Genomic DNA, 8,982 nt, shown 5'->3' with positions numbered 1-8,982 from the left:
AAGGAGTGCAGGCAGGAAAATGAGCCTCCTGTCAGTGTGGACTTAAGCAGCAGCAGAGGAGGGAGGGGGAGGAAGCGGAGAGAAGAGACTGTCCAGATCCTGCTCTCTTCCTGTTTATTTTTTTGTCCTCTTAACTAAACAATCTGCTCCACTGTATCTGGCTCTGCTCCTCATGTGCTCTCACTTAAGCCGTCAGTCCCTGAATGTTTCGGCAGCCTCACAAGAAGAACTGATTAGTTTAGGAACAGTTATCCCATTAGAGCTGCTGCTCACGGAGCAGCTGTGATTAATATGTGAGCTTGACGCGTTGCAGCCTCGCCTGCTAAATGAAATGTAGCAGAGCAGGAGCAAATTACCCATGTCCTGGCAGTTTGGATTGGTCAAAACCCAAGATCTACACAGTTTAAGGCTGAGGGAGAGTTGTGTAACATCAGGAGGGCAGCTGGAAGAGTAGGTCCTCACAACAAAATACTTTCACAGGAAATACTTTCTCAGTATCTGCTTTGTAAAATCATCATCACAGGCCGACGTAATGATAAGAAAGAGAGGTTCTTTCTGCTCTGCTGTGAAAGCTTGAATCCGCCTTTGTGCACAAAACACAGATTTACGAGTGGAGAGGTGTATTTTTCCTTAAGGTGTAAAGGTCATTCTTGAACATGGAAACAGTAGCTGACAAAAATAATTTCACCATAAGGTTTATTAGTAGCTTTGTCAACTAATTCTGGTCATTTAGCCTGAACACCTTGGCTGAATGATGAAAGGGGAAGGTTCTTGAAACAGCTGATGATGAAATTAACGATTTTCTTTTATTTAGAAAGCATGCGTGATACATCTTCAGCTTTTATAAAGCAGTGTCAGACTCTGATGTTGGAAAATATATCCTTGAACTCTCAGTCAAATTTACTGAGAGAGAAAATTTGAGGATCAGGAAAACTTTAATTGAGCTCTACAAACTCAGAAGTGACAAATGATCAACACCCAAACAGGAAGTGAACCCACTGAGCTGAACGGCTTTCCATCGACATTACTGAGTCACACTGTGTTGCAGTTAATGTACCTGAAAGCAGCTGAATAACACTATAAAAACTGCATTACCCATAATCACTCATCAGTAGTGTGTGCAATATTCTATAATACACTGGTTCCCAACCTGGGCATCCTGCACAAGCTTCCTGATTTAAGGGGTGTAAGAAACCTTTTTCATTATTTTAAATATGCGGTTGGCCAATATCTCAGCATTTCATTCAGTTCTGCGGAGAAAACTACATGGAATTGTTATTTAAATTTTTTTTTTTAAGTCACGATAAGACCTGAACACAAGCTTTAAGCTCCACAAAGCCTTCACTGTCTGCTGAACAGCTTCATCCTGCATTAGAAAAGTACACAGTTAAAAAAACCCAAAGAGCTAATAGAACAATGGCTGAGCTTCAGGGAGGAGAAAACACTGTATTTGTCAAAAAAGAAGCCCATAAATTTTGTATGATTGTTTAAAAAACAATAACAACAATGTAGACAGAGAAAATATCATGACTTCTCATTTCTGATGCAACATTCACAGGAAATAATCCGTTTCATCACACGTTTTCCACAATCTTCCTGATGTTATTATGTCCATTTGGCTTAACTGTGCATTTTATTCGTTATTCTGCATTGAAAATAATATGAAACATCCATAAAATATGTCACTTTGTCAGGGATCATCACTTTACTCAATGAGAGAAAAGGGGTTGGGAACCACTGCTATAATACAAGGGGACTTGGACTTGCTGGCCACTTTATTAGGCACCCCTGCAGACTCATGCAATCCAATACAACAGCTCTGTCACAAATTCCACCTTTGCAATCTTTGTTATGTTGAGGTTCTGGTGACATAGTTGGAAATGTGCAATTTCACGTTTAGTTAAAACTAGTGAGAGGTGTTTCTAATTTTTCTCTTTCTGTCAACCAAAAGTGAACATTAATCGCACCATAAAAGTGGAACTGATGGCAGAACGGTTGTGTTGGACTGCATTGGACTGTGCAGGTGTACCTAATAAAGTGGCCACTGAGTGTCTATAGAAAACAATGACTAGAAGACACTTTATTCCGTATTAAAACCCATATTTAACACACAGAGCACACCTCAGCCAGCCTGCTCCTCTTTCTCCTCTTCTTCACCTCATGGAAACCTTGTCTCCTTGAACACCTCCGACCTCTCTCAGACATGTGGCTCTGCTGTCTTTTACACTCATCGTCGTGATTCCCCAGCTGCACATTTCGAGGCAGATTATCAATAAGTTCGTAGAGGGTGAAGATGCAGAAGCAGATCTCATCGTAGGCTGTCTTGGTGCCGCACTCAAACAGGCAGGCGAACGCCACGGCAGGCGGTGCGCCAGGTGAGGGGGGCAACTCCAGATAGGCGAGGTCAGAGTAGGCGCTGGGGCCCTCGTAGATCACCCAGGGGCCGCGCCAGCTGTCTGGATCGCGGGGAAACAGGCTGAGGAACACGCCCAGATCCTTACGCGCGGTGGTCCATGTAGGGTGGGAGTATACCACCCAGGTGGGGGTGAGGAAATCTGGAGCCCTATGATGGGCTGAAACAGGAGTGATGTTTGGAGAGGGAGAGTTGGTGTGATTTGAGAAGTTCATGCAGGATGTCCAGTGTCTGCAGCGATGCATAGGTTGGTTTAAGTGATGGTTAAGAGAATGACATAAATGTAAGGGGGCAGGAAATCCCACAGTGCTGCCGTGACAACCATTTCGAGGCTCCACCAGCCGCTGCACCAGCTGCCCCTCCTGGAACACCGCCCCATCATCCAGACTGAGGGCCTGCACCCTGTATCCGAGGGGGCTGCGCGCGTTACAGTACAACACATTGGTCCCATCCTCTTCATCCACGGACACCATCTGACACTCCACGCTTTCTGGCCCCGGCACCGCCTCCCCGAAACGCCAGCTTCGCCCGTGGGTGTCACTGTGAAAGCAGAAGGCGTGGGGGGTGGTCTGGCACAGCTGCCCGAAGCACTCTTTGCAGTCGATGTGGTAGGCGTAGGCAGGAATCAGCAGACGGCCGGACTTGAGCTGGATGCCGTGGCCCGGGCCGAGAGCGAAGGTGGCCCATTCTGGAAGGACGGAGGAGAAGGTGAGGCACGGATGATGTTTAATGGCACATTCAGAAATGACAGACATCAATTAAACAGATAAACTAAACAGTAAAATGGCATTAAAATAAGGGGTCAAGACACTGAAAAGCGTATAGATTACATAAATGAAAAGATAAATTAGTAAATACATTTAAAAAACACATACATTAATACATAAAATGGAAAATTAAATGGGCATTTTCTGAATTAACTAAGGCCTACATTTATTTTTAATGTTATATTGGCATTCAAAATCAATGCAGCAGCACCAGAGATATTGCTTAATTGATTCCATGCAATCTTGCTTGTCAAAGCCCGGTGTCTACATTACACATAATACAATTTTGGAGATTCTGGTGTGCTAGTAGAGGCCTCGAGCTGCTGGCCATGAGCAGAGATGAGGAGTGTCTACAGAAGTCTGATAAGCTCATTTCTTCCTAACTTCAGATTTTTGTTGTGTTCAAACTTGGGATCTTCAACCAAGGCTGCCTCGAGTGACATCACTTGAGGCAATACAACTTTTCCACATATGCAGCAGTACTCCCAAAAAAATCAGTGTTCCCCTTTGTAATATCAGAAATAAGAGTCAGAGTCACACAATGAAAGTGTGTTTCTCCCTCACCTTTGATAGTGTCTCCTATGACCCTCTTGGTCAGGTCGGTGACAGGACTCCAGGTGTCTCCAGCATCAGTGCTGCAGATGTAGCAGAGACGGGTCACATTCTTGCCCGTCACCAGCTGATAGGACTCTGAGGTGTGGCCGAGAACTGCGATGAAGAACAGGAAGAGAGTACCTGTGAACTCATCGTACACCGGACACGGGTTCATGGACCGGTGGCCTGGTAGGAAGGCAGTGCCCAGGACACGCATGTCCTCCCACTGGAAAGACAAAAGGAAGGGAGAGATTAGAAAGGAGGAGTCTAGAAGGTGTGTGAACTAAAAATACTACATTGTACCTTAACATATAACAAACACGTTAGTTCAAGAAGATGACAAACACAAAGCAAAGGTAATCTGGATACTTGTGGGAGTATGTTTAAGTCAGTAACATTTGAAGGAAATGCTTAATAGTGCTTTTACTTTGGTAAAAAAAAAACAAATTCAGACCCAGTGACTAACACTGACCTCGACATAGTTCCTGTAGAACGTGCCTCTCCTCATGACCAGCAGGTGAGCCTGAGAGTCTGACGGGCTGAGTCTCTCCTCACAGAAGGCCAGGAAGGATCTGGAGCGGGACAGGTACAGCAGTGCTGGGACCCTGTACGTCACTCCGTTTGGCTCCTTGTGGAAAAGCACCGTCCTTGCTGGGAAGTACGGCGACCTCATGCTCTCTGCGGTCTGAATACTTCAAGGCAACTCCAGATCTTCTGTGAAGGAGAATCAGAATCAGTCTACTGTTGTAACCATTTTTTCCCCCCAAATGGCGACTGATAGTGAATTTGTTTTCCTGTCCTGGCTCTAAATATTTCTGGAACCTGTTTCTCTTTGGGCCCTCTGCAGTCCATCTGTTGCTCAGAGGTATCTTTGTCTCTTCCTGCCCTTTCAGGCTGAAGTTGTAATGTAACAAGTTGATTTGTATGTACACTATATGCATGTATACATATCAGTGTACAATATATATAGCCAGCTTAGATACTGTAGAGTATCTGGAGTACATACAGAGTGGATCATATGTACATGTTATTGCAATTTGTTACTAGTTACTTTAACCATTGCAACAGTGTTGCACACTTCCTTCCACCAGCTACTGGTGACGCTGTTCAAGTTGTTACACATCACACTCAGTAGAAAAATACAATCAATTTTTATTTTCAGTGCCTTTTACTGCAAGACAATTAAAGCACCAAACACTTTTCAATCCAAGCATAATGTCCTAAATATGAATCTAACTCCAAAACATGTCATGTACCTTACTTATGCTTTACAAGAGACTGAAGAAGCCTAATCTAAAGACACAAATAGAACAAGCATCCTCTCACTCATGCCATTGGGAGGAGTTGTGACAAACTCTCAGAGTAAACCTGCTGACAGGCAAACAGTTTCTAGTACCTACAACAACACATTTAACACACGTCCATCTACTTCTTGAAACCTTCCAATATAATTGCATTATGATGAGTAAGTAGCATCTAATTCGCAGGTCGGGAGCAGAAAAGGGTAAATGACTGTAGAGTACTTACATTCAAAGTGCTCTTTGAGAACTGCTGCTTCTTTGTGAGGATATACAGTATGTGTCAGCAAATGAAAGCTGGGTTGACAGTGTGATGTGCGTATGTTCAGTGAGTATTCAGTGTGTGTAGTTAGTTTGTGTGTGTTTTCGGGTGAGAATCTGAAAGCTGTGGCCTCTGCGCTCAGTTCCCTATTCAGTGAGGCAGTATGGCACGCTGTTCACTGACCCAGAAATGGACCACACTCATCAGATCTACAGCTTTGGATGAATCAGCGGAGAGCAGCCATTGTGGAAATGCAGGCTGGGGGGCTGCTGAACAATGATTTGATGATCGGCCTCCTCTGTGTCCTGTGCACTTTTCTTTTTCATTTTCTGCAGATTGTGTAGGAATTAATGCTCCTACCGCTGGCTTGTATTACATATTTGTTCTGTAAGGGACATTGTAGTACATGTATGGGACATAATGTGCAGCAATGAAGCAGCACGTGCTATATCATGGACATTTGAACTGACCATATGCACTTACCTGTATCTGAGATTTGATATTGTACATACATACCAATATGAAACTGCTCATATTATGTACTTTTACAATGTATGATCCTTACCTTGTTTATTAGTGTGTATATCTCAGATTTTGGATCACTGTTTATTGATTTGATTTGTTTACTTGCACCTTTTTATATTTGTACTCCTTATGTTTGCACTCTCTTACTTTGTAGTGCAACTGCTGCACAACATTTTCCATGGGGATAAATAAAGTTCTGTCTTATATATATTGTAAGATGTATGTAACCTAAGTTACAGTTTGCAAATCTACAAACCTCTACATCATTTTTTTCTATTTAATTACCTCTGCGTCAAAAATATTGAAGTGACAGCTTTCAAGGAAAGAGTTATCTGCCCTTATATGTGTTACGGCCCTGTATATGTCCTGAATACGTCTGTCAGGGTGCACTCAGAGTTTCGTATTACCCACAATCACCCTCCACCATTTAAATGTTTTAAGTTAGACATACAACAAACTAAGCATTCCTGGCGTTTAAGAAGAAGAAGAAGAAGAAGAAGAAGAAGAAGAAGAAGAAGAAGAAATAAATAACGGGGAATCTCTACGGCACCGTGACGTCATCAATGAGCGACCCAGTCCCACATGGCCGCGCGCTGAAGTTTTGACGGCACTAGCTTAAGGTATTTCTGTGTTTTTTAAGTTATCAGTAACGTCAGAACACTGTCACAAATTAGTTTTGATCAGTAGATTAACAACAACGTGTTTATTTTCGCAGCCAGACCGTCAGATAAACAGGAAGTTAGCTACATGTTAGCTTTTAGGCTAAAACATTAGCAGAGCCACTGCAGAAGTAAGACTGTTCGGTTTGATGTGGGTTGACGTTTGTGTGTTTGCCGCAGCTTCTTAAAAGAGTAATTCTGCTTCCTGAGCGGTTAAAACGTAACGTAATGTAAAGCTTCAATCTGAGTGAATTCTCGTAAAGAAAGACAGAAAACCACACATTTAAAGCCCTTTAGTTAGACATTGTGTGCACGTTGAATAACGCTCTTTGTCTTGCTGCTAAACTTTGGTCTTAAATTTGAAAATGTTGTTTTTGTTTTTACATATTGGATTAACGCAGAGTGACTGTTTAATCAACCAATTGGTCAATTTGATTGTTGATTATTTTACTTTTGTGGTGTCAAGGAAGCGCCACAAACTCATGTTTATCTTCTCCTTGTTAACTTGCATCTTGTAGGGTCAGCATGGCCAGACAGTGGTCTGAGGGCCACTCTGCATCCATCCTGTGTGTTGGGGCGTCTTCAGGTCCTGAGGGTCTCCTGGCTTCAGGCTCTGAGGGTGGAGAGGTCACAGTGTGGAGCCAAGAGGGAACCGTCATTGGCCGCCTCGCTCTGTCTGGTGAAGACGACAGCACAAGTGTTGTCTTTTCACCTGCAGCTCCGGGTCAGCTTTATGTGTCACATGGGGACACAGTGAGTGTGCTCGACCCACGAAACCTAAAGGGCCCCGTGGAGGAGTTTCAGGGTGCAGGGGAGGAGGAGATTAATGCTTTGGCACTAAACGACACAGGTTCAGCCCTGGCAGTGGCTGATGACTCGGGGGCAGTCCGGGTACTGGAGCTTCCTGCAGGAAAAGTGTGCAGGACTCTTCGTAGGCACACGAATATCTGCTCCTCAGTGGCTTTTCGGCCCCACAGGCCTAATAACCTGCTGTCTGCTGGACTAGACATGCAGGTAAGGGAGAGTTTCACCATTTGTACTGACATCATGTCATCGCCCGCTGTACCAGCAGTACAGAGGGCTACATGATATTGTCATTTCTTTCTTCAGCCAGATTTGCTTTACTTTTCTTGTTTTTTTTTTGTTTTTTTTTGTCACTTCAGGTGATGCTGTGGGGGCTGCAGAAGACACGCCCTCTTTGGACCCTCAACCTCCAGGATTTAGCAGAGGAAGAAGACGACCATCAGCAGCGTCCTGGGCAGCTTTTCAACCCGCCGCTGGTGCACTGTGTTTCTGTGGCGAGTTGTGGAAACATTTTGGGTTGTGCAGCAGAGGATGGCCGGGTGCACCTGATGCGGATCGGCAGCGGCTCAAAACTGGAGCAGCAGGGGGCAGTCAAGGCTCACAGTCAGGGAGCCTCACAAGCCCACTTTGTTAATTTCCTTTCCCACCCTTACTGGCTCATTACTGGGGGGAATGACGGCCAGGTCGCCCTGTGGGACCTCAGTAAGCACCCGGTGGTGTCATTGGAGGCAAAGGCCAAAACTCGAGCGACAGCAGCCCCACGCAGGAGGGGTAAGAACAAGGCAAAGAGGAAAGAACAATCCCAGGATAAAGCAAAGACTCCACCGAAGGCTGAAGCAGACAAAGAAGAAGCCGAGGTGGAGGACGAAGTGGCAGCAGGTTCAGAGGAGGTGACGGAGGAGAAGTCTGGGCCCAAACTCAGCATCAGTCACGGGGACAAGGTGAACTGGTTGTGTCCTGCTGTGCTTAAAGGAGAACCCAGTGTGGTAGTTGCAGATCAAAGCTGCAGTCTGACTGTATACCCTCTGTCGCAACTATAGATTCATGCACTTAACAACGCGGTCTGTAATCTTTTAATCATAGCAGCACACTATTTTCACTTGCCTTGTTTTTAGTTTGCAAGCATTTTTGAAACTATATACGCTCCTGTGTTTGATGCCGTTAGAGCCGGTAGCATCACTATTTGCACTTCTGGTCTAAATGATTAGTTTAATATTGTGGTCTGAAGTGGGGACAGGAAACAGATATAACTGGTGCAAAACCAACACTGGAAGGTATGTATGAATTTTCACACACTGTTCAACAGGATGTGTAATTGAGCTGCATTTTATGCGAGCTTTACTCAGTGGATATGGATTGTTTTTGTGTGGCCCTATAAAAATGTCATCCATGGAAATATATTTTTCTGTATATGCATTTTTGTAGACTGTAAAACTACCACATTAGACATAAGAAATCAGCATGTTTAACTGAGTCTGTGGTGTTTTTTTGTTTTTGAGTAAAAACACTTCTCAATCTAAACCAGGTGCCAGACTAAAAGACAACACACAGAGCAAACTGAAAGGTGTTCCCGACATGTGACATTTCACACACTTAAGATTTGTTTGTGTATGTGTTAATGATTAAATCATGTTTGCTGCTTATTAATCTTTACAGGCTG

The 8,982-nt window shown here is 44.1% G+C and overlaps 2 protein-coding genes across 3 annotated transcripts; one reads left to right on the top strand and one right to left on the bottom strand.

The window, feature by feature from the left end:
* Window positions 1-2,103: 2,103 nt before the first annotated feature.
* Window positions 2,104-4,447, bottom strand: neu4 (sialidase 4). Its single transcript, XM_076735241.1, has 3 exons — window positions 4,247-4,447; window positions 3,745-4,000; window positions 2,104-3,101 (listed from the first exon to the last, which is right to left on the bottom strand). The coding sequence occupies exons 1-3, from the start codon at window positions 4,445-4,447 to the stop codon at window positions 2,104-2,106; spliced, it is 1,455 nt and encodes a 484-aa protein (XP_076591356.1).
* A 1,968-nt stretch (window positions 4,448-6,415) lies between these two features.
* On the top strand, window positions 6,416-8,967 carry wdr53 (WD repeat domain 53). Of its 2 annotated transcripts, none has more exons than XM_076735334.1 (3): window positions 6,416-6,479; window positions 7,037-7,532; window positions 7,682-8,967. In XM_076735334.1, exons 2-3 carry the CDS (start codon window positions 7,044-7,046, stop codon window positions 8,360-8,362), a joined length of 1,170 nt encoding a protein of 389 aa, XP_076591449.1. In that variant the 5' UTR covers window positions 6,416-6,479; window positions 7,037-7,043; the 3' UTR covers window positions 8,363-8,967. The 2 variants fall into 2 exon arrangements, with proteins under 2 accessions (XP_076591449.1, XP_076591450.1); XM_076735335.1 differs by having other exon boundaries at window positions 6,419-6,479; window positions 7,043-7,532.
* The last annotated feature ends 15 nt before the right edge of the window (window positions 8,968-8,982 follow it).

This window comes from Chaetodon auriga, chromosome 7 (assembly GCF_051107435.1).
Source record: "Chaetodon auriga isolate fChaAug3 chromosome 7, fChaAug3.hap1, whole genome shotgun sequence".
NCBI classification, from domain to species: Eukaryota; Metazoa; Chordata; class Actinopteri; order Chaetodontiformes; family Chaetodontidae; genus Chaetodon; species Chaetodon auriga.
Note: the sequence above shows the minus strand (reverse complement) of the source record. Positions and strands in the feature narration are given on the sequence as shown.

Coding starts and splice junctions, on each gene's coding strand:
- neu4 (XM_076735241.1), bottom strand. CDS start 4,447: ATGAGGTCGCCGTACTTCCCAGCAAGGACGGTGCTTTTCCACAAGGAG. Junction 4,001..4,246: donor TCTACAGGAACTATGTCGAG/GTCAGTGTTAGT, acceptor TTGTCTTTCCAG/TGGGAGGACATGCGTGTCCT. Junction 3,102..3,744: donor CATAGGAGACACTATCAAAG/GTGAGGGAGAAA, acceptor CCGTCCTTCCAG/AATGGGCCACCTTCGCTCTC.
- wdr53 (XM_076735334.1), top strand. CDS start 7,044: ATGGCCAGACAGTGGTCTGAGGGCCACTCTGCATCCATCCTGTGTGTT. Junction 7,533..7,681: donor CTGCTGGACTAGACATGCAG/GTAAGGGAGAGT, acceptor TTGTCACTTCAG/GTGATGCTGTGGGGGCTGCA.